Here is a 21,866-nt window from a genome sequence, read left to right as displayed (position 1 = left end):
TATGTTCGCCTTCGACTGTTTGGACATGTTAATCACGTAAACAATATAAATTTTTCTAAAAAAATTGAATGTAAACAATATACTGAAATAGTTGTACCACAATCAACTTGTCGTAGATAGTGTTTTTGTTCTCGGACAAAGGTAAGACTTAGCTAGTGCTGGATGACAACAATTTTTTTCTTACAACTAAAAAATTAATGATCTCATCCAGTCAACTAAAGCGATGATGAAACCTAATTCAAATCATCCTAATGACCAAGATTCTGATGGACTATTTGACAATGTCTATATATATGAAACCTAATTCAAATAATCATAATAATTGGGAGATAAAAAGAAAAAGAAATTAAATTGAAAAGATGTAGAGAAGGTAAAAAGAAGGCAAGAGGCACTAATCGTTAATATTTATATTTTTCTCCATTAAAGAAAAAGCGATGATGTGTGTTCTCATCTTTTGTGAAAGCTTATATATTGCTTTTGCTTTTTTCAAAAGCAAAAGACTCATCCAAAAAAAAAAAAAAAACTAAAGCTCGATTCAAAAGACGAAGAATGCATTGGATACTGAAGCTTCTTTTTCACTTTTCTTTAAAATTTTCAATTATGATTTTCACAATTTAGTCTATTCAAAAAAAAAAAAAAAACTGAACGCTTGAAATGATGATTATCCTCTTTACTTATTAATCCACTCACTATAAGCAGCAGCAAGTCCAGGATATAGTGAGCCCCCAAAAAAATAAAAACAGTAAAGCATGATGATGTCTAATGATGATGATCTCCTTCGATCGATTTCTCTAGGGTTTTGCAATTTCTTCGAAGACCCTTCTTCTCTTTCACTTCTCTGAACATCAGATTCGTGTCGGATAGACTTTCTTTTTTTTTTTCTTTTTTTTTTTCAGATGTTACAATGGCAGACAATATCTTCACTCTCTTCCTAATCTTGTCTTCAATCTCTCTGTTTTTCTCTCCTCTCCTCTGTTCTCCTTCAGTTTCACCTCTTAATCTCTCACTAATTAGACAAGCTAGAGTCCTTGTCTCTCTAAAGCAAAGCTTTGATTCCTATGATCCTTCTCTTGATTCATGGAACATTCCAAATTTCAGCTCTCTCTGTTCTTGGACTGGTGTTTCTTGTGACAACTTGAATCAGTCCATAACTCGTCTCGACATCTCAAATCTCAATATTTCCGGCACTCTCTCGCCGGAAATATCCCGTCTTGGTGCCTCTCTCATTTATCTCTCGGTCGCTTCAAACAGTTTCTCCGGCGAGATTCCCAAAGAGATCCACAAGCTCTCGAGCCTCGAGTACTTGAACATCTCAAACAACGCCTTTGAAGCAGAGCTTGAGCCACTTGCGTTCGGTGAAATGACTCAGCTCGTGACTCTCGACGCGTACAACAACAACTTCAACGGATCGCTTCCTCTGTCTGTAACCAAACTCACTCGACTCGATTACTTAGATCTCGGAGGAAACTACTTTGACGGCGAGATCCCTAGAAGCTACGGAGGTTTCTTGCGTCTCAAGTATCTGTCTTTATCTGGAAATGATCTTAGTGGGAGAATCCCTAACGGGCTAGGGAACATCACCACTCTGGAAAAACTTTACTTAGGTTACTACAACGATTTCCAGAGCGAGATACCTGCGGATTTCGGGAAATTGATCAATCTTGTTCATTTGGATTTAGCGAATTGCAGCTTGAAAGGATCAATTCCTGGAGAATTAGGTAATCTCAAGAACTTGGAGATTCTGTTTCTTCAGACCAATGAGCTTACAGGCTCTGTTCCTCGAGAGCTAGGGAACATGACAAGCCTCAAGACTCTAGATCTCTCCAACAACTTCCTTGAAGGAGAGATTCCTCTGGAGCTATCTGGACTTCAAAAGCTTCAATTGTTCAACCTCTTCTTCAACAAATTACACGGCGAGATCCCTGAGTTCGTATCTCAGCTTCCTGATCTGGAAATTCTCAAGCTTTGGCACAACAATTTCACCGGAAAGATTCCTGCGAGACTCGGATCAAACGGGAAGCTGATCGAGATCGATTTGTCTACAAACAAGCTCACAGGCTTGATCCCTGAGTCACTCTGTTTTGGAAGAAGACTAAAGATACTCATTCTCTTCAACAACTTCTTGTTTGGTCCTCTCCCTGAAGATCTTGGCCAATGCGAGCCTCTCTGGAGATTCCGTCTCGGTCAGAACTTTCTGACAGGTAAATTACCAAAGGGTTTGATTTATTTGCCAAATGTGTCTCTTCTCGAGCTTCAAAACAACTTCTTGACCGGAGAAATTCCTGAGGAAGACGCGGGAAATGAGCGGTTATCGAGTCTCACTCAGATCAATCTGTCCAACAATCGGTTAACCGGTCCGATTCCCGGTTCAATCAGAAACCTCAAAAGCCTTCAGATTCTTCTTCTTGGCGCAAACAGGTTAACGGGGCAGATCCCACGTGAAATCGGAAGTTTGAAGAGTCTTCTCAAGATTGACATGAGCAGAAACAACTTCTCAGGCAAGTTTCCTCCTGAGTTTGGTGAATGTCAGTCATTGACGTACTTGGATTTGAGTCATAACCAGATCTCCGGTCAGCTTCCGGTTCAGATTTCGCAGATTCGGATTCTAATCTATCTGAATGTTTCTTGGAATTCATTAAACCAAAGCCTCCCTGTGGAACTTGGATACATGAAGAGCTTAACATCGGCAGATTTCTCACACAACAACTTCTCCGGTTCAGTACCAACTTTAGGGCAATTCTTTTACTTCAACAACACGTCATTCCTCGGAAACCCTTTTCTCTGCGGATACTCTTCCAACCCTTGCAACGGTTCCCAAAACCAATCTCAATCTCAGCTTCTTAACCGGAAAAATGCTAATTCCCACGGCGAAATCTCTGCGAAATTCAAGCTGTTATTCGGGTTAGGCCTGCTAGGGTTCTTCTTGGTGTTCGTTGTTTTAGCTGTGGTCAAGAATCGGAGAATGAGAATGAATCACTCGAATATATGGAAGCTCATTGGGTTTCAAAAGCTTGGTTTCAGAAGCGAGCACATTTTGGAATGCGTTAAAGAGAACAATGTGATCGGTAGAGGCGGTGCAGGGATTGTCTACAAAGGCGTAATGCCAAACGGAGAAGAAGTTGCGGTCAAGAAGCTCTTAACAATAAGCAAAGGATCATCTCACGACAACGGTTTATCCGCAGAGATTCAGACATTAGGTAGAATCAGACACAGAAACATTGTGAGATTGCTAGCTTTTTGTTCAAACAAAGACGTGAATCTGCTTGTTTACGAGTATATGCCTAATGGTAGTCTCGGAGAAGTCTTGCACGGGAAAGCTGGAGTGTTTTTGAAATGGGAAACGCGTTTGCAAATAGCGTTGGAAGCGGCTAAAGGATTGTGTTATCTTCATCATGATTGCTCCCCGCTTATAATCCACCGCGATGTGAAGTCAAACAACATCTTGTTGGGTCCTGAGTTTGAAGCTCATGTAGCTGATTTTGGGCTCGCTAAGTTTATGATGCAAGATAATGGAGCTTCAGAGTGTATGTCCTCAATCGCAGGCTCGTACGGCTACATTGCTCCAGGTATATTGACTGATCTCCAATACTCGTTTCTTGCATTACACGTAATCTTCAAAAGGGTGGGCATTTTAGGTCTTCCTTTGTAGTATGGTTTCTAGATAATTTGACCACATTTATCAGTGTCTTAAAAAAACTTTGGTTTAGCTAGATAGATTAAATTCCGTATTCCTAATCCGATTTTTTCAACACAGAATACGCATATACATTGAGGATAGACGAGAAGAGCGATGTGTACAGCTTTGGAGTAGTGCTATTGGAGCTAATAACGGGTCGAAAACCAGTAGATAAATTTGGAGAAGAAGGGATAGACATTGTGCAATGGTCAAAGATTCAGACAAATTGTAACAGACAAGGTGTGGTGAAGATCATTGACCAGAGATTGAGCAATGTCCCTTTAGGAGAAGCTATGGAACTCTTCTTTGTGGCAATGCTTTGTGTTCAAGAACATAGTGTTGAGAGACCGACCATGAGAGAGGTTGTCCAGATGATTTCTCAGGCTAAACAACCCAATACTTTCTGAATCGAGTAATAATATTATATAAATGAAATATTTTTGTTATGTTGTATGTGTTTTATAGAGTTTTTTTTTGTTTTGTTTTAGAAATGTAATGATGATATGAGTTTATATTAAGATTGAGGGGGCAAAGAAAAGGGGGTTAGGATTATATCTTCGTGGCGCAACATATCCGTTCATGCAGAACTTTATTTAATAAAATCAATGTGAGAGATTAATCCACATCTCTTATAGATCAAGTGATTTCAAAAAATTGTGAATGGTGATGGTGGAAATGGGGTTGCTGTTGATTGTATCAGAATTCACACAAATCAACATTTTGTCTAATAGCTTTATAAGTACACATTCTTTTTGTTACATTCAATAATATAACTTTTCAACCCCCAAAAAACAATTACAGTATAACAATTAAATCAGATACAAATATGTTCTCAAATGTTAAATTTCGATATGCATATCGAATATCATATATTCCCTCCGTTTCACAAAGAGTGTCGTTTTAAGGTTTTATTTTTGTTTCATAAAGAGTGTCGTTTGATATTTTCAATGCAAAATTTTAAACAATATTCCAGCTTTAACCCTATTAATTTAATGTACTTATTAGATAAAACAAGTTATTTAATGTATTAATAAGGGATAAAATTGTACTTTTAATAATTTTCTTAATATGTGTGAAAAATGTCAGAATAACACTCTTTATGAAACGGAAGGAGTATGTGTAAAATATTTGAATCGAAAAAGAAGTTTGAATCCAATAAGACGCACAACAAAGAAGTTTGATTACAAGTATTTTGATTTAACTTTTTCTATTTTTTTCATACCCAAATACTCACCTTTAAAAGATTTTATACCCAGTCAAATCAAGCTGGAAATTTCTAAATATTTATAAATTTCTAATATAATTAATAGGGATTAATTTTTGAGAGAACAGTACAAATTTTTTTTACTTTAAAAAAACCCAACAAAAAAATATTAAAACATAAACTTAAATAAAAGAAAACAGATAAATTAAACATAAAAGATTTAAAAACCAAACTTCTCCATATAATCAGAGGAACTAGGCACACAGTTGTTTTCAATTTTGTTGTTGTTCTTGTTCATGTGATCAATGTCCGATGATTCTCTACTTCCACTAATTCCAGCATTATGATTTATATTCATAATATTATTGTTGAAGTTCTGGTTCTGCTTGTTTTGATCCTCTTGATTTATGCGATAACTGTAAAAGTTACCATCAATTGGTTGGTTTATCCAAGGATTACCAATCAAAGCATTAGATCCAACATCATAGTAATCTTGATTCACTGGTGGAACACTTCGAATTGGAAGCACCATATCACCATGAATTTCAGGCAAAAAATCAAAATGGTTCCCAACAGCAACAACAGTAGAAGAAGAAGGACCAAGAGTTCCAACAAAGTTGTTGGTTTCTTGAACATTTAAGAAAGGTTGGTTGTGATTAACTTGTTGGATCTCAACAGAAACTATCTGAGAAACAGAAGGTTGATCTATCTTTGGACGCTTGGTTTTAAGTCCATGTCCACCAATCGATATGTCCCTTAACGTTCCACCATGAGTCCAGTGTCGGCGACAATTCTTGCAGATGTAGCGCGGTTGAGATACACTATAGTTGTTGTAATAACAGAACTTAGTGTTGTCTGAGTTACACCTTGGACATACTCGTGGTGGAGGCTTCTCTTCAGTCACCTGATTGTCTCCTATCACAAAAATATTCGAGTTAGCCATTTTTCTAGAGAGCTAATTAGTTTTTTTTATGGTTATTATATTTTTTAATGATGTGAGGGTATCTTCTTATATAGGCTCTTGGAAAGTGGAAATTGAAGAAGAGATAAGTTTCGGATCTAGAGAATGAGTTTATGAATGAAACGTGTCAAAGATTGTATATTAATAAGATCTGAAGATTAATCTTCACATTATGAACTTTAGGCTAAGCTTAGTCAATTACCTAGTCTTTTTTACTTTATTGGATGTATATGAAAAATAGAGAATCAAGAAGATATGATTAAATGAGCCAAATCATATATTCAAAAGCAAAATCTAAAGAGATTTGAGAATATAAAGCCAATTTTAGGCAAAAAAAAAATATATATTGTGTGTGTTTAACTATGAAAACATATGAGAAAACACGTACGCATGTATAATAATATTGTTTTTTTACAATTTTTTTAATGAGATTTGCCTATAATCTAAATTGATACAAATGGTGAAAGCTAAAAGGATGTAGAAGATTACAATACCCAATATTAAGAAAACTATAAACTCAACCACAAAGGAAAATAACATATTTCTAAAATAGACAAAGCACATAAATACTTTTTAGAAAAACTAGAGATTGAGTAGTGATTTATTAAGAGAGAGGGAGATAATGTGCTGAGCACATGTGTTACTAAATTACCAATAATGAGAAGCAATACTAATATCAGCACCAATATCAAAATCAAAAAATGACAAGAGACTCAACCAAAACAAGAAATTTTTGACCAAATTCTTATTTTCTTTCTAATTATTTGCTCTTAAGTTTAGCTATCTTTTCTAACTATTTTCTACTGTCAAATACAACAAAAATTTGATGTAAACAAAAGTCTTATAAAATAAATTGTATAATCAATTCAAAAACAAATTAAAGAAACATTTGTATATGCGTAAGTATATATGTTTACAAGTGTTTTTTGTGTTACATATGAAAAATATATAACATAAAAACTATATGTGTATGGTTTGTAGCGGTGAAAGATAATGCATGAGTACATAATACTACTAATCCAAAAGAGACAGGAAACTCAACCATATAGGAAAATTTATGTATTAAGTATTCTATCTTCCATAAATCTTATTTTTAGGGATTTAAACAATTTTCTTCCTAGTCATATTAGATATCATAGTATTTAGCTACCAAAATAAAAAGCAAAAAAGTCTATATTTGAAAGGTTCCGTACCAGAATATAATAATTGTTGTTCTTTACCCAACTAAATTTGAATTGTTTAAAAAGTAAAAATTCAAAGCTTAAATGCTCAAAACGGTCAACAATTATTTCTAACCGATAAGAAACTCAAGTTGTTTACTGATGAGATGAGATAAAAGGCAAATAAGCATTATTGTCGAAACAAATAAAATAATCACACACGAACAATAAATCTTCCACAGTTATTTACCATTTAGCAAAAAAAAAAGAGTGGTTTACACAATTGGGCACTTATTGAGTTATAAATTACAGATTTTGGCACTTTCGTTTGAAGTGGCTTTTTCTTATAACATATATGTGTAAAAAACCATTTTAGTCCTTATGTGTAAAAATGTATATATTAAACCAGTTTCTAAACCGATCGGTTAAACATTCTTTTCCTTCTCTCTTTAATTCTTTTTTCTCTCCTTCATTCATAGACATTTCTTTTATTTCAACGAAGCAGTTTTTTTTCTCTCTCTTTTTCTCCTTTGCTCTTTCTCTCTCTCTCTTTTCTCTCCTTCCCTCACTCTCAAATCTGCTTAAAAAAATTTATGCACATGCTGGTGAAGCTTGTTCTCAGATGCTGGTGAAGAATTTGGATACAGAGTTGCACTTGGATCTCGTGGTCGTGCAACCATCGTCTCTGGAACTAGAATCGCATGTGGTTATGGCAGCTGTGTATGAAGATAAGAAGGAGAACAAACAGTATAAAAAATAATTTATATGGACAAGTACACAAAATTAGTTAGTGGACGCGTACACATAACTCTCTTTCCTTGTAGATATTTTTTGGTGGACATATCCTTTGAGTGTAATGTTATCTATGTGCAGTAGTTTCTTTCATCAAAAAATGTTTGAATATAGTTGCCTCAAATTAAATTAGTGTGGATATTTCTATATGGACATATTATCGTGTACGCGTCGTACTAGTTATTTTAAATATCTTCGCTCAAAAACAAAGAGTTTGTTTGCTATGTACACGTCCATAAATAATAAAATTAATTAAATTGTGTGTACAATATAATAAAATTAATAAAATTGTAAAGAGATTACAATTGATAATATTTTAGTGAGTTGATTTTTGACTAATGTGGACATATCCATATAGATATAATTAAATGTCCATGACAATTGGTTTATATTCTCTCGACTACCTTTTATATATTCACAACTTCAATATTGAAAATACTATAGCACTAACAATTAGTCTAAATAAACATATCCATAAATCATAATATTTAAGAATAATCCTACGCTAGTATGCCCTATTCCAATAAACCTTATACATATTCAAGTATTGTACACATATATGTATCCATAGGGTAGATTCATATGGTAGACTTTTATATGGCAATCATGTGGACATGGCCATGTTGTTTTGCCGTGTGGACGCCACATGGTAGATTTATATTGTTGGTTTTTATATTTTTTTAGTTATTTTGAGTATCTTTTCTTAGAATCAAAGTTTGTTTGTCATGTACATGTCCATAAATTATTTAATAATAATAAACTTAATTAAATTGCGAGTACAAAATCATCAAATTAATTAAATTGTAAAGAAATTACGATTGATAATATCAAAAGAGTCGATTTTCGACCGATGTGGACAGGTCTAGAAAGGTCTGTATAGACATAATACATGTTCATTTGCAGACTCTTATATATGGAAACTGTGTGGACATGGCCACGTTCTTTTTGTTTGTTGTAAGTTGATAAAATCATAGAAAGTTAATTTGAGACCATATGAACATAATTAAAGAGACGTACATAGCAAGTTAATTTCCGTATATGTATTCAAGACATGTCGACTACAAAGATTTACATATGCATCAATAAAAATCGCAAGTTAAAGTGTCCAAACAAACATATTCGTATGTATGTCCCTAAGAATGAGTAACATATCCTCGTTAAACATCCACATGTATCAATCCAAGATGAGCATGATTGGACAAGATTAAAATGGACAAGATCACATGGATAAGATAACATGGACATGATTTGAACATCACGATCTCACCTGCCTTGATAGATCCTGAGAGTCGTGGCTAAGACAAAAGCGACAATAGGGGATATGGTGTAAAGAGGATGAGAGATGCAAAGCTTTGTGCCCATGTCCACGTGGATACACCCATATTGATATAAAACATAAAATGCATTATGTTGATCTGTGTGGATACATCCATAAACTTTATGTCCATCGTTGGAGGAAGCAGAATTGGTCGAGGGGTCATCACTTATGGATAAATAGAGAGCGGTGCAAAGCTTTGTGTCCATGTCCACATGAATACACATATTGATCAAGGTGCGAATCCGGACAAACCTTTGGCTGTGGCAATCGGGAGACCAACATATGATGGTGGAAAGTAGCTGCAAGCTCACCGAGAGTTTGGGAGCTTTGTCAAGAACTGTAGACCGGATCTATAAGAAATGAAGATGCAAATGGAGAACATCCACACCGCTGCGTCCATACCACTGCGTTCACACCGCTACATCCACATCGCTGCATCCACACTATAATATAGTCCATTGAAAGTATATATAGAGATGAACAAAATAGAGATCGTATATGTGTACAAGTGGACATGGACATGTCGCTAGCCAAAACAAAACAGAAAAACAGATCTAAGAAAAAACAACTTAGATTCAAAAAAAAAAAAACAGAAACTAGGTATAGATTAATTCCATGGGTAGGCTTGTTTTAATCATGATACCTGTAAATATAGATAAAAGAAATATATTATTTACTTATACTAATCATAAAAAGAGATGAAGATTCAGCTTAAAGAAGAGAACAAGGGGGAGAAGAGAAAGAAAAGTGAACAGAGAGAGAAAAAGAAGAAGAAAGTAGCAGAGGTTGGTGAATAACAGATTCGGGCTAAGAAATACATTTGAATTTTCTGGTGACTCAAAGATAACTCAGATCTGGTTTTACTTCTTTTTGAGTTTGGAGATGTTGGTGAAAAAGATGACAGAAAAATGAAAGTAATAGAGGAAAGAAGAAAAGAAGAAGAAGATAAAAGAAGGAAGAAAGAAGAAGACAAATGGCTTTGGTTTAAAATGAGTTAAGGAAATCATATCATAATAGGTTTATAAAAATCGGTTTATTCATTTACAAATAAACCAAAGGAGTATTTTGTATTTTCACAAAAATTTTCAAGTAGAAAGTGCTACTAAAAACAAAAGTGTCATAAAATGTAAATATAAACTGAAAAAGTGTCACTATGTGTTATTATAAAAAATATATATATATATAATTCACTACCACAAAGCATTGTCGGTCATATGATTAATTTGAAACACTATGTGGTTGATGCTACAATTGTATTCAATTTTTATCTGTCGGTTTTGAATCGAGCCAAGCTAACTGAATTGATTCGGTCCGGGTCCAAACTTTTTGGTTCGGTTAAACAATATTTGAGATTATTAAATATGATTAGATTAAAGTATTAAACTGACTAGAGCAAAATCGAACAGTCGAAGAATTTTCCTCTCCGCCTAGAAAATTTTGGAGCTCCCCAGCTGTGAACAAAGGTCGATTGATTCTTGCCACTTGAAATTGGTCCTGAGTTCTTAAGAATTCCTCAAAGGTTCGTTAATTATCTTCGCTATCTATTGTGCTATCCATCTTGGAACCCTAATTGATCTCTTCGATTTTTTTCATTCTATAGTTGAGATTCGTTTTAATTGTGATTTTCGTTTAGGTTTTATAAAGGAATGAAGCATTCGAAGGATCCATTCGAAGCAGCAATTGAGGAGGAGCAAGAGGAATCGCCGCCGGAATCACCCGTTAGTGGCGGCGGAGGCGGAGGCGGAGGAGATGGTAGTGACGAGGGTCGAATTGAAATCGACCAGACTCCGGAAGAGGATGAGAGAGATGTGGGTGTTCGCCGTCAGATGAAGAAGCCTAAAACCTCCGTTGTTTCTGAAGCTAAGAACAAAGATGACGACGAAGAAGAAGAGGAAGAGAATATGGAAGCTGAGCTAACCAAATACCCAACCACTGCTGATCCTGCTAAGATGGCTAAAATGCAGTAAGTATTTTTTTTTGGTTTTCAATTTTCTTCCTGTTTTCTTTATCAGCTTACTAAAAATCTGAGCTTGGTGATTGTTTCTTTGTTGAATTCTTCAGGATCATTTTATCGCAGTTCACTGAGGATCAGATGAGCAGATATGAATCTTTCAGGAGATCTGCTTTGCAAAAAGGAAACATGAGGAAGGTAATGTACATTTGATTTGTGTTTTGAACACAAGTTTCTTTTCTTTTTTTTTGCTTCATTGAAACAAGATTCAAGAACCATTAGCTTTGTTTGTGTTTTTCTTTGAATGCAGTTGTTACAGGGAGTCATAGGGAGTCAGAAGATTAGTATGCCAATAACAATCGTTACCTGTGGTATCGCAAAGATGTTTGTTGGTGAACTCGTGGAAACAGGTAAGACTAGCGACATTTTTTTTCAATTATATACGGTGCCAACATTTGAATCGGTGAAGAAGCTAAACTCGCTTGATGGAACAATTGGTTTTGCAGCTCGAGTTGTAATGGGGGAAAGGAAAGAATCAGGACCTATCAGACCTTGCCATATCAGAGAGTCCTATCGAAGACTAAAGCTCGAAGGAAAAGTGCCTAAAAGATCTGTTCCACGCCTTTTCCGCTAAGTCAGAACTCGAGATAAAAAAGAGAGCTTCTCTTACCCCAAAGACTCAAGCTGGCGATGTTTTACTGTCATAAGTAGAATTGTGGAATATGTTTGTTCTTCAGTGTTTGAACTTTGTGACAACTCTCTCTTTGAATACAAGCCTTTTGCTCATAACTGCTCATCTGGTTTTCTGTTGTACGTAATCTGGAATCCAATAAAATCATTTTGGTCTTCGTTTTGAGTTGTAATAATACCGGTTTACTTGGTTAGGTTTGGCTAACAAATATTGGTTTCTTTCTGGTTAATAAACAAATTTTGATTCGATTTTGGATTAAACATCTCGTTTTTTTAATTAATCGAATCTTGCAAGAAGAATTTCGGTGTACATATGTTTCTTGGGCGTAATTGTAAAGCGTCACTATCAAAATTGGTTCTAGTGTCAAATTGGTACGGAGACGTTTTTTTATCACAAGTTGCTCTGGCTGCGAAAGAGTCTAACTAGTGGGCCTTGTGATGGGCCGGATTATGTAACGTAAGGTGTGAAGGAAAAGAACTATGGGGAGTGAATCGGAAGTCTAGAGAAATTTGAAGGACTCGATTGGGAAAATAAAAAGAATAAAAGAAGTTTCGCCACAATAACGCACCCACTATCTTTCTCCTTCCCTTCCGCCTTCTTCTTCCTCCTCCTCATCACTGTTAACGCAGAGCCTCCGTTTCTTCTCTTCTTCTTATTCTTCCTCTCTCTTTCTCTCTCTATACATAGATATTTTCGTCATCGTTTCTTTTCATTTTCTTTCCTTGCTTCTCTGGTGATCGGCACGAGAAAGTGGAAGCACGAGGAGGCTGTGTTTCAATCGGGAAAAAGTTTGGTGTGGAGAAAATTAAACGAATCCTAGATTTTTGAAAATAATCACAGATCGGGAATCGGAAAACATACCATTGCAAAATTCGAATCGAGTTTTCACTTGGGTATAATGATGAGGTTTCTCTCTTCTCTTCTCCCTCTTCTTCCTCCTCTTCCTATTCTTCTTCGTCTTCTCCGTTTTACTTTTTGTTTGCCTCTCTGAGCTTTTCCATTTTCCGGATACGCTGACCATCGGAATTTTCCACTGATTTGGGTTTTTCTCTTCATTCTTCCTTTTCTGGATTTTGATTTGTTTTTTCGAATTTCTAATGGTTTCTATGGATCTGGGTTTGATTTGAAAAAGAAAAACTATCAACGGTGTTTATAACTCTAATGTCAAAATAGTCTCCTTCTCCGGATTTCATCTTCGTTAGATGCAGAAGTTTTCAATTTTGATCACAAAAATTGAATCCACCAACCAGATTATGATTTTCTGGGCTTTCGAGCACCAAAAGATCTTCAACAAAAAAAATCACTTAGAGCTTCTGCATTAGCTACTATAAAACTCAGAAGAATTTGAGAAATTCCTCTTCACCAAATCGCATAGAACACAGACGCATTTTGTTGATGCTTGATCTGATTTTTGTTTTGATTAGGTATCAGAGAGTAAGCCCAGATTGTCTTCCCCTCACAAACGGAGGCAAAAAGCCGAACTTGAGACCTTCACCTTCAAGAGCATCAAACGAAGTCGCCAGAACAGAATTCAACGGCGGATCATGCACAACCACCACCACAAGCTCATCCTTAGACGGAGTCCCCAAAGGATTCCGATTCAGATCCACCCAGCAGCAAGATCCTAGCCCTAGCCGTCGCGGCGGAGGAGATGTGCTGTTGCAGTGGGGACAGCGAAAGCGATCGAGAATCTCGAGAGCCGAGATCCGATCAACAACCGCCGCCGCCGATGATTCTTCGTCTTCTTCAGGACAAGGTAAGATGCAATCGAGCAAGAGTTTGAGAAGATCGGTAAATCCGTCTATGCCACCGCCGGCACCACCTCCGCCGGTTTTCTCTGGCCGGAGTGCTAAAGTTAGAAACGGTTTCGTCGACGGCAAGGAATTCTTGCTTTCCAGGTTTAGCTCAAATCTTCTTCTTAATTTCTCTCACTCCATTATATTTCCTATTTTGATAGATATTTTTTACCGTAAATGTAAGAACAGATTTGATTTGTCTTTTTTTTTTTACAGTATTGTTTACTTTAAAAAATTTAGATATTGTTTACTGTAAAGTTAAATTTCTCTGATCGTGACTTTATATGTTCCTCTTTTGTTCATCCATGTTATGTGTTAAAAATACTGTTTCCTATTTTATTTGTTTTTATTGCTATTTTAGAATTCCGGGTTTGTTTTTTTTTTTTTGGTTATATGATTTTTGAGATCCAAACGCTTGGTTAAAGCATTTACAAAAAAGATGGTGATCCAAAACTCTTTTTTAGGGAGTTACGGTAATACCCTTGGTAACACACAGAAACAGAGTTTATGTCTTTTGCCTTTCCCCAAGTCTCTGTTTCTAGGTTTTTCTCTTGTTAAGATTTTTCAACTTAAATCTTTGATTGTTATTTTTTCTGAAATACAAGCTCTCAAAATTTCGTTGCCTTTCTTTGACCCAATCTTCAAATATGGCTTCGTGCTTGAAATCACAATATTAATCGATTTTAGATTTCTTCTTATTTTCTGTTTGGTCCCTCATTCCCTATTAGATAAAAATCTCTTTTAACTTTTTTTTTTGTCTGCGTTTTGATTCTGATTCTTTAAAAATATGTAATGGGTACTGCTAGTTTCTTTTTCTAATTTTCGTCCCTAGAAGAAGAAAAAAAAAAAAAATCGTCATTTCATTTTACTCTTTCAAAGTCTAGAACTTTTTGCTTTATTAAAAAGAAACAAAATCACCTGTGGATTTAAGCTGTTCATCATCATCATCATGCCCAGGAATCTAGAAGATCGATCAGCCAACGGATCACCATCAAGGAACACCAACGGGCGTATGGTGTCCAGATCGGCCGTCTCTAAGCGATCTCCACCGTCTCCTGACCAAATCGAGAAGAGATCAAGCATCAGAGATCATCATCATCATAACCAGAGACAAAACGGGTTCGATCATAACCATCTACAACAGCATCAGAGAGTGAACAGATCAGAATCAACGGCTCAGGCTCATCCGGAGCTGGAGAGAGACAATAACAGTGGAGAGAGAGAGAAAGCAACACATGTGGAAGTGGTAGAGTGGCCAAGGATCTACATTGCCTTGTCTAGGAAAGAAAAGGAAGAAGATTTCTTGGTAATGAAGGGAACAAAGCTTCCTCATCGACCCAGGAAACGAGCTAAGAACATTGATAAATCCCTCCAGGTAGATTCATTAATTAAAAACAAAAAATCCAAAGTCTTTCATTTTTATCTGGACAGTAAAAAAAAGAGAAAACTGAAAGTTTGTTAATCGGTGTGTTGTGGACAGTATTGTTTTCCAGGGATGTGGTTATCAGATTTGACTAAGAACCGTTATGAAGTTAGGGAGAAGAAAAATGTGAAGAAGGTAATTAACTTTACTAAACCTTTCTTACTTCTTTGATAATGACAAAAGAGACTTAATACAAGTTAAGATTATAGTAGAAGAACAGATGATGGAATGTGTTTGGGTCTAGTGTCTATATAATATTACATAATATTTTTATGTGGCAGAGAAGGTGGTGTGTTGTAACTTGTAAACAAAATTGGGTGGACCTTATTATTAATAAATAACATGATATGTATTTTAATATGAAGAAGAAAATGGAAAAGACATGGGACCTACTATTCCTCCTAATGGAGAATAATGGACTGTTTTTTTTAACTCATTTTCTTAAGGAAAAGAGACAAGAACACTAGTTTTTAAAAAATTGTTTTCAAAGTAATATTTGAAATAACATATAGTAAATAACAATAAAAATCACAAGTGGGTTTTACTCGGTTAGTTAAGTTTTTTAAAAACTATTTGATCTTGTGTTTGTTTATGTGATCAAATTGAAAACAGTATGATTAGTTGATTAATACCCGGTTTTGTTGATCGAAAACAAAATACCCGAGTTTTGAATTCTTGATTTCCATTGGATCTTGATTAAGTTTACTGCTAAGGGTGATTAATGTTTTTGTAGGTGTTTATTGTTTCGCTTATGCGGTTTTAAAGTGAAAGCAGACAAATGTAATGATTAATAGAGGTTTAATGGGATGAAATTGAAAAATGTTATGTTGAATTGTATAAATGCAGCAGCAGAAACGGAGAGGATTGAAAGGTATGGAGAATTTGGACACCGACTCTGAGTAAATCCCTTCTTCTTTCTTTACATTCTCTGTGGTTCTTTTCGATTTCTCTTTTGAGAAATATTAAAGAGTGGAAGAAGGACGCATGTGTGGGTTGCTTGTGTTGCGCGCTTGCGAAATGGGCCAACAAGAACCAGCGGATAAGTTACCCTACCTATATTTTTGTTTTCTTTGAATCTTGGTTTATCCTTATTTTTCCTTCTTTTGTATCTTCTTCTTTTTTTCGGTTCGTGTACAAAAAAAGAGGGGTGAAGATGCATCTTCATGAAGAATCATAATTCCCTCTAATTATTAAAAAAAAAAAAAAAGATGCATGGGTTCTCTCACTATTTATGAAATGAAACTTCTTTTGCGTTTTATTTTCTTAGATAAATCAAGTTATTCAAAAATCAATCTTGTAATCGAGAAACACCAATAACAAGTTAAGAAAAATGTTTCTGATTACGTCAAAGATTCTTTGTGATTTGAAGTTTCGAACCTCTTTGACTTTATGTCATTGTCAGACAAGGCATCTCCCTGTCCGGTTCTGGCTCAAACTTGCTTCATTTACATGGTTTATTGCTCGGTTTGAAATTGTAATCAAATGCTGTCTTCCTTTAAACCAGAATATTGAAAAGAAGAAAAAAAACCGAACCGACCTCTTCCTTCTGAGTTCTGTCTTCAGTCTTCCTTTCGTCAATAACCGGTCCAATCGGGTCTGTTCCGGTCCGATTCTTACCGGGTTTTATTTACTTTATCGGCTCTAACATAAACCATCATCGCCTGAGAAACAACCAATCTGAATTTTCCGATGGAAATCTCAGGACGACGAGTGAGAAGATTTAGGATAAGATTCGGAAGAAACCGCCTCGCCGGCACCGACGGCGGCGAAAACAATGACGGTTCCGTCCTCCCTCTGCGACACGGCGGAGATACGGAAAGCGAAGCCTCGTGTTGCTACTGCGATCTCAAGATCTCGATGTTCAACGAACCCATCTCCCGCCTTGGACGGCGATTCTCCGGCGTGATGAAAATCTGGTTCTCAATCGGAGTCGGATTCGGCGTCGCCTCTCTTCTCCTCGTTACCCTCTTCCTTCTCCTTCAATTCCACTCTAACCCACTCTCCAACAGCCTCGCTTCCGCCGTATTCGGATTCTCTCCATCAACGGTGAGCTCGATTACCATAAAAAAATCTCATCTTGAAATTCGAAAAAACAAAAGCTAACTACTTTGACTGTGTGTTTTTGCAGCGTGTATCACTTTCCGGCCTCGTTTACGTATTCGTTTCCACTGTTATTACTGTTTTAGTTCATGAACTTGGCCATGCTCTTGCTGCTGCTAGGTTAGTTTAAAGATCTCACCTTTTTCTCATTCGTAATGCCTTACGCTCTTTCCTTGTGAAATAGAATTGGGTTGATTTTGAAGCTTTACTCTTAGATTATATTAGTTGCTTAATTATAGGCTTCTTCTGATTGAGCGGCAGTGAAGGGATACAGATGGAATACATTGCCGTTTTCATCGCAGCTATATTTCCGGGAGGTCTTGTAGCTTTCGATCATGATCTCTTACAATCACTTCCAAGCTTTAATGCTCTTCGTGTTTACTGTGCTGGTATTTGGCATAATGCTGTGGTTGGTTTAGCTCCTTTCTCTTCTCTTATTGTCTTTCTGTGTGTTTTGCAATAAGAGAGCCCTTGATCTTGATTTTGAATTCCTTTCTGCAGTTCTGTGTACTCTGCGCGTTCGCTTTGTTTCTCTTGCCTGTGATGTTGTCTCCGTTCTACAAGCATGGGGAAAGCCTCGTGGTGCGTTTCTAATGTTATTTCATTAACCTTACCAAATCCCATGTAGAAGCTTTAATACTTCAGCTGCTTTTTGTAGGTTGTGGGAGTGCCTTCTAAGTCGCCGTTGTTTGGTTACTTGTCTCCTGGAGATGCTATCGTGTCCTTGGATGGCATACGCGTCCATAAACCTAGCGAGTGGCTTGAACTGTCAGCGATTTTGGATAAGAAAAACAGCGAAACTCTCAATGCTTCCTTGAATACTGGAGGCTCAAGGAGGTTTCATCACGGGAAGGGTTACTGTGTCCCTATCTCTTTGATTGAAGAAGGGTTCAAGGGGAAAATGGTTGAGCAACAATATGTTTGTCGTGATGATCTCACTCCATTTCTACCAATGCCATGCTCAGATGCAACGCTAAAAGACTTTTCCGTTTGTTTGGATGCAAAGGATATCGTTAAGCTTAGCAAATGTGGTGATGGATGGGTGACAACATCAGACACTGATACTAAAAGTGACTGCGTATGTTCACAGGTGATTATCGTTTGAGAATACCCTCAAAACAGGGATTGTATTGTATATCAATTGACTTTCTATGCATTTGATTATTGATGTTCAGGGTGAGTGGTGTTTACAAGCAATCCAATCTCCAGGTGTTTCATGGACAGAAATCACTTATAGAAGAACCTCATCACACGAGTGTTCTGGACTTGGTCTGGATTTCAATAGCTCGAACTGTCTTGGGACGTTTGTATTTGTCGGTGATCTGATTGCCATGTCACGTTCAGTTCATCTAACCGCATACCAACCTCGTTCGTTATTTAACTTATTTGGAAAATCCTTACCGGATATCCTAGAGAGGAGCTTGACCTGCACATTCCATGTCTCTCTTGCACTAGTCCTTCTGAACAGTTTACCGGTAAGTTCTACTTCCAATCCGGACACTGAATCTCATGTAAATTAAGTTCTTGTTTGCTTGATCTTGATAGTACTTTTTTACTAGGTGTATTATCTTGATGGTGAATCCATTTTAGAGTCTAGTCTCCAGCATCTCACTTGGTTAACCCCAAGAAAGAAGAAGAAAGCACTTCAAGTTTGCCTTTTTGGAGGGAGTCTCCTCTCTCTCCTTGCCTTCCTCAGAATCTTCCTCATCGGTTTACCTCTGAACCGATGGTAAATGCCCGCAATTTTGAATCTCAATTCAACATTTTCTCAAATCTTTACGACACGATTGGTCTTTCATTCGAGGCCAAAAGTAGCTCGAGTGCCTTGAACATATGGAGTGGATGCAAACTGCACTCAGATTTGCGGGTTAACATATACCGGAAAGGAATCATGGAAACTTATGTTGAGATTGGTCATTTTTTATCTCACTCACTGTATGTATTTGTATAGGATCAGGGTAGTTTTAAAATGTTGTTGTAATTTTCTGTTTGTTTTATTTGTGATTTTTGTAGATTTTGATTAAGAACTCAATAATACATTTTAAAGAAAACTAGATTCTAACCCTTGCATCCGCACGGGAATATTTTTTATTGTTTAACGAATTTTGTAATATAATTTGTGTTTTTAAGTTTAGATATAATTATTTTTATAAATATATTTTTTAATAAATGAAAATATTGATTTTTGTGTTTAGATATATATATTTTTATAGTATTAAAATTAATTATGATTATAAAAATATAATTTTAACCCGTCCGCTTATATTAATTCAAAATGAACTATTATAAAAACATAATTCTAAATTTTCCCTTCATATTACTGTATAATATAAATATTTGTTAAAAGTTTGAGATGTATTAACAATATTATTTAGCATTATAATTTTCTAAAATTTAATCAACGAAGGGAGTGTACGACTGGTTTTTCAAACCACATTATAGTGTATGCAATAATTTTTAATTTTTTATGTTTTTATTTTGTATGAAAAATATATTTTCGATATACATGTATAATTCAAGATTAGTGATTTTAGTTACCAAAATATTTTTAACCCGATTTTTTATATATTTTTAGTTCTATGAATTTTAAAAAATATATTTTTAATATTTAAATTATATATTTGAATTTTACCTATTATTTTATTATTAATTTGTAAATAAATCATAATCGTAAATATATTATAGCAACATAAATATCATATCATTTACATCATTATAAATATTTTATATTTCAAATATGACCATTATTTTTCATATGTGAATTATGTTTTTTCAAAAATTCTAGATATTTTTGATAAAAATGTTTAATAGTATATAAAGATTATTTAAATTAGAATCTTTAAATCAAATTCAAATTAATATCTGATTTATTATTTTTAATCAAATCAAATCTAAATTACCCATATTTTTAAGGAACTCTTAAAATATTTGAATTAATAACTAATTTTCGAAATTAAATATAAATAATTATTAAAATTATTTTTAAACACTTAAAAAAAATTAAGGATGTTTAGAAGCAAGTACTAAATGTGCTTCTGTTTTAATATAATAGATGAGCAGAATCGTGAGGGAAATAAACATGATTTTATTTGGTGTAATGTGTGTTATTAGTTTATTTTTGTTATTAATGATTTAATACTATTTTAATGTCTTCTTTTAGTTTAGTTTATATTTAAAATGTTAGTCATTTTATGATTATTGTTAAACATCGAATTATTTTCAAAAAAAAAAAGCGGTATATCTTCCAAAGACTACGAATCTTGCGCTTTCTCTATTATCTGGTGAGAGTCGATTACGATGGAATTTGCGTTCTGATGGCTTATCTATCCTCGGTTTGATCACAAAATCTCAAGCAATCTGGTGAGAATCAAATCGAGTAACAACAGTTCCATTCTTCGTAAATTAGGATCGAATCTTGCGCAGGGGCTTTCTAAATCTGCATTTGCTTGTTACGTAAGACATCTGCTGAGGATTGAATCTTGCGTTCATATCCATCTTGCGTTCATATCCATCTTGCTTTCATATCCATCTTGCGTTTATATCCATCTTGCGCTCATATCCATCTCACGAGAATCAGATTTTTTGCAGATGGCATTGGATATTTCACTTCTAGTTTATCAACATCTCCACTTGAACCAGCCAGTTCTACCAGGTGGCCTTGTGCACCAATTGGATATTTTTGAACACGATCCACCAGAGCTTCACAACCAACTCTGTTCACTAGCTCTCGTTGGCAGTGACTGTAGCACACCAAACGGCTTCTGGAAGAGACTCTCGGGTGAATGGCAAGTAATCAACGATATGGGCGTTGCAATAGGTATTGAGAGGTGGTATAAGTTCGTTTGACGGGCGGGAGTCGAACCAAGACCGAATTACAGGATGAGTGAGTACTGTGTAACAGCAAGGAAAAAGCATTGTCTTTGAGTAATCGAGTAATTTGCTTATTTCTGATATCTATCTCACGAGAATCGAGTAAAAAAATTTACGTGTCTGAATATTACGATCAAATGAAAGGTTTCAATATAACTTTTTTTAAAAATGAGTGAACGAATGAAGGAAATAATCAAAAATTAATTATGTGTTATTAGGTATAACTTCAACAAGTTCAAAATTTGGACATTTTTGCCATTTAATACATACTCCATCTATCTCTAGTTATTAGATATTAGATATTTTAGGTTTTTTAACCCATGTTAAAAAAAATTATTTGCAGTTACATACTCCCTATTTACACTTTCCAGCTCGAATTGTTTTCAGGCATCAAACATACTCCAATTGACACTTTTTTAAAAAAAAAAATTAGAATGAATAAAAGAAGAGAGAGTAATAACTACATTTAAGAAAGAAAAAAAAATAATATCTAACTTCTTTCAAACAAAATATCTAAATTCATGCTTCATTGTAGATGGAGTTAGATGTTGCAGTTTAGGTTCATCCACACCTCTAGTTGAATCATCCACTTCTGCCGAATGGTCTAGTGCATGAAATGAACATTTTTGCCATAATCAACCTGCTTTTGAAGCTCTTCAAGAGCATATGTGTTTTCTAATTAACCCATATATAATCTAGAAAAGGTTTTCCCATAAATGGCCAATGAACAACAACTTGGGCCTTGCAATAGAGATTGAGAGGAGGTACAAATTTGTTTGGAGTGCAGTGGTACCATTTTGTTTCCTCTAGAGCTCATTTGAAAAGACAAATCAAAGATGACTTCACTGGCCAAGCATCCGATAACTGATTCCTCTTATAGTAATGAAACCTCTCAACTCCAAAATTCATAAACTTCACAATCTG

The 21,866-nt window shown here is 35.3% G+C and overlaps 5 protein-coding genes across 8 annotated transcripts; 4 read left to right on the top strand and 1 right to left on the bottom strand.

Moving 5' to 3' along the window:
* The first annotated feature begins 723 nt into the window (after nucleotides 1-723).
* Nucleotides 724-4,194, top strand: LOC18029765 (leucine-rich repeat receptor-like serine/threonine-protein kinase BAM3). Its single transcript, XM_006413825.2, has 2 exons — nucleotides 724-3,566; nucleotides 3,755-4,194. Exons 1-2 carry the CDS (start codon nucleotides 905-907, stop codon nucleotides 4,081-4,083), a joined length of 2,991 nt encoding a protein of 996 aa, XP_006413888.1. The 5' UTR covers nucleotides 724-904; the 3' UTR covers nucleotides 4,084-4,194.
* A 906-nt stretch (nucleotides 4,195-5,100) lies between these two features.
* Nucleotides 5,101-5,823, bottom strand: LOC18029764 (dof zinc finger protein DOF4.4). Its single transcript, XM_024148967.1, has 2 exons — nucleotides 5,310-5,823; nucleotides 5,101-5,279 (listed from the first exon to the last, which is right to left on the bottom strand). Exons 1-2 carry the CDS (start codon nucleotides 5,821-5,823, stop codon nucleotides 5,101-5,103), a joined length of 693 nt encoding a protein of 230 aa, XP_024004735.1.
* Nucleotides 5,824-10,496: 4,673 nt separating this feature from the next.
* LOC18029242 (transcription initiation factor TFIID subunit 11) lies at nucleotides 10,497-11,910 on the top strand. The gene is made up of 5 exons (XM_006413823.2): nucleotides 10,497-10,630; nucleotides 10,745-11,074; nucleotides 11,173-11,260; nucleotides 11,373-11,472; nucleotides 11,569-11,910. Exons 2-5 carry the CDS (start codon nucleotides 10,758-10,760, stop codon nucleotides 11,694-11,696), a joined length of 633 nt encoding a protein of 210 aa, XP_006413886.1. The 5' UTR covers nucleotides 10,497-10,630; nucleotides 10,745-10,757; the 3' UTR covers nucleotides 11,697-11,910.
* Nucleotides 11,911-12,323: 413 nt separating this feature from the next.
* Nucleotides 12,324-16,222, top strand: LOC18029241. 2 transcript variants are annotated; one of them, XM_024149647.1, is made up of 5 exons: nucleotides 12,324-12,659; nucleotides 13,178-13,651; nucleotides 14,507-14,924; nucleotides 15,030-15,107; nucleotides 15,822-16,222. In XM_024149647.1, the coding sequence occupies exons 1-5, from the start codon at nucleotides 12,652-12,654 to the stop codon at nucleotides 15,873-15,875; spliced, it is 1,032 nt and encodes a 343-aa protein (XP_024005415.1). In that variant the 5' UTR covers nucleotides 12,324-12,651; the 3' UTR covers nucleotides 15,876-16,222. The 2 variants fall into 2 exon arrangements, with proteins under 2 accessions (XP_024005415.1, XP_006413885.1); XM_006413822.2 differs by having other exon boundaries at nucleotides 15,819-16,222.
* A 288-nt stretch (nucleotides 16,223-16,510) lies between these two features.
* On the top strand, nucleotides 16,511-19,074 carry LOC18029240 (membrane-bound transcription factor site-2 protease homolog). Of its 3 annotated transcripts, none has more exons than XM_006413821.2 (7): nucleotides 16,612-17,018; nucleotides 17,101-17,192; nucleotides 17,334-17,481; nucleotides 17,574-17,654; nucleotides 17,731-18,162; nucleotides 18,248-18,547; nucleotides 18,632-19,074. In XM_006413821.2, exons 1-7 carry the CDS (start codon nucleotides 16,662-16,664, stop codon nucleotides 18,803-18,805), a joined length of 1,584 nt encoding a protein of 527 aa, XP_006413884.1. In that variant the 5' UTR covers nucleotides 16,612-16,661; the 3' UTR covers nucleotides 18,806-19,074. The 3 variants fall into 3 exon arrangements, with proteins under 3 accessions (XP_024005905.1, XP_006413884.1, XP_024005904.1); XM_024150136.1 differs by having other exon boundaries at nucleotides 16,847-17,018; nucleotides 17,312-17,481; nucleotides 18,632-19,071; XM_024150137.1 differs by lacking the exon at nucleotides 18,632-19,074 and having other exon boundaries at nucleotides 16,511-17,018; nucleotides 18,267-18,398.
* The last annotated feature ends 2,792 nt before the right edge of the window (nucleotides 19,075-21,866 follow it).

This window comes from Eutrema salsugineum, unplaced genomic scaffold, assembly GCF_000478725.1.
Source record: "Eutrema salsugineum unplaced genomic scaffold, Eutsalg1_0 scaffold_1, whole genome shotgun sequence".
Taxonomy (NCBI): domain Eukaryota; kingdom Viridiplantae; phylum Streptophyta; class Magnoliopsida; order Brassicales; family Brassicaceae; genus Eutrema; species Eutrema salsugineum.
The sequence above is the reverse complement of the archived record's forward strand: the minus strand, read 5'-3'. Positions and strand labels throughout refer to the sequence as shown.

Bases quoted from the DNA above. Each gene is read 5' to 3' on its own strand.
- LOC18029242 (XM_006413823.2), top strand. From the start codon at position 10,758: ATGAAGCATTCGAAGGATCCATTCGAAGCAGCAATTGAGGAGGAGCAA. The intron at 11,261-11,372 runs GTAATGTACATT...CTTTGAATGCAG, and splicing joins AAAAAGGAAACATGAGGAAG to TTGTTACAGGGAGTCATAGG. The intron at 11,473-11,568 runs GTAAGACTAGCG...TTGGTTTTGCAG, and splicing joins TGGTGAACTCGTGGAAACAG to CTCGAGTTGTAATGGGGGAA.
- LOC18029241 (XM_006413822.2), top strand. The intron at 13,652-14,506 runs GTTTAGCTCAAA...CATCATGCCCAG, and splicing joins AAGGAATTCTTGCTTTCCAG to GAATCTAGAAGATCGATCAG. The intron at 14,925-15,029 runs GTAGATTCATTA...TGTTGTGGACAG, and splicing joins ACATTGATAAATCCCTCCAG to TATTGTTTTCCAGGGATGTG.
- LOC18029764 (XM_024148967.1), bottom strand. From the start codon at position 5,823: ATGGCTAACTCGAATATTTTTGTGATAGGAGACAATCAGGTGACTGAA. The intron at 5,280-5,309 runs GTAACTTTTACA...GCATAAATCAAG, and splicing joins GATAAACCAACCAATTGATG to AGGATCAAAACAAGCAGAAC.
- LOC18029240 (XM_006413821.2), top strand. From the start codon at position 16,662: ATGGAAATCTCAGGACGACGAGTGAGAAGATTTAGGATAAGATTCGGA. The intron at 17,193-17,333 runs GTTAGTTTAAAG...ATTGAGCGGCAG, and splicing joins CATGCTCTTGCTGCTGCTAG to TGAAGGGATACAGATGGAAT. The intron at 17,655-17,730 runs GTGCGTTTCTAA...TGCTTTTTGTAG, and splicing joins AGCATGGGGAAAGCCTCGTG to GTTGTGGGAGTGCCTTCTAA.
- LOC18029765 (XM_006413825.2), top strand. From the start codon at position 905: ATGGCAGACAATATCTTCACTCTCTTCCTAATCTTGTCTTCAATCTCT. The intron at 3,567-3,754 runs GTATATTGACTG...TTTTCAACACAG, and splicing joins GTACGGCTACATTGCTCCAG to AATACGCATATACATTGAGG.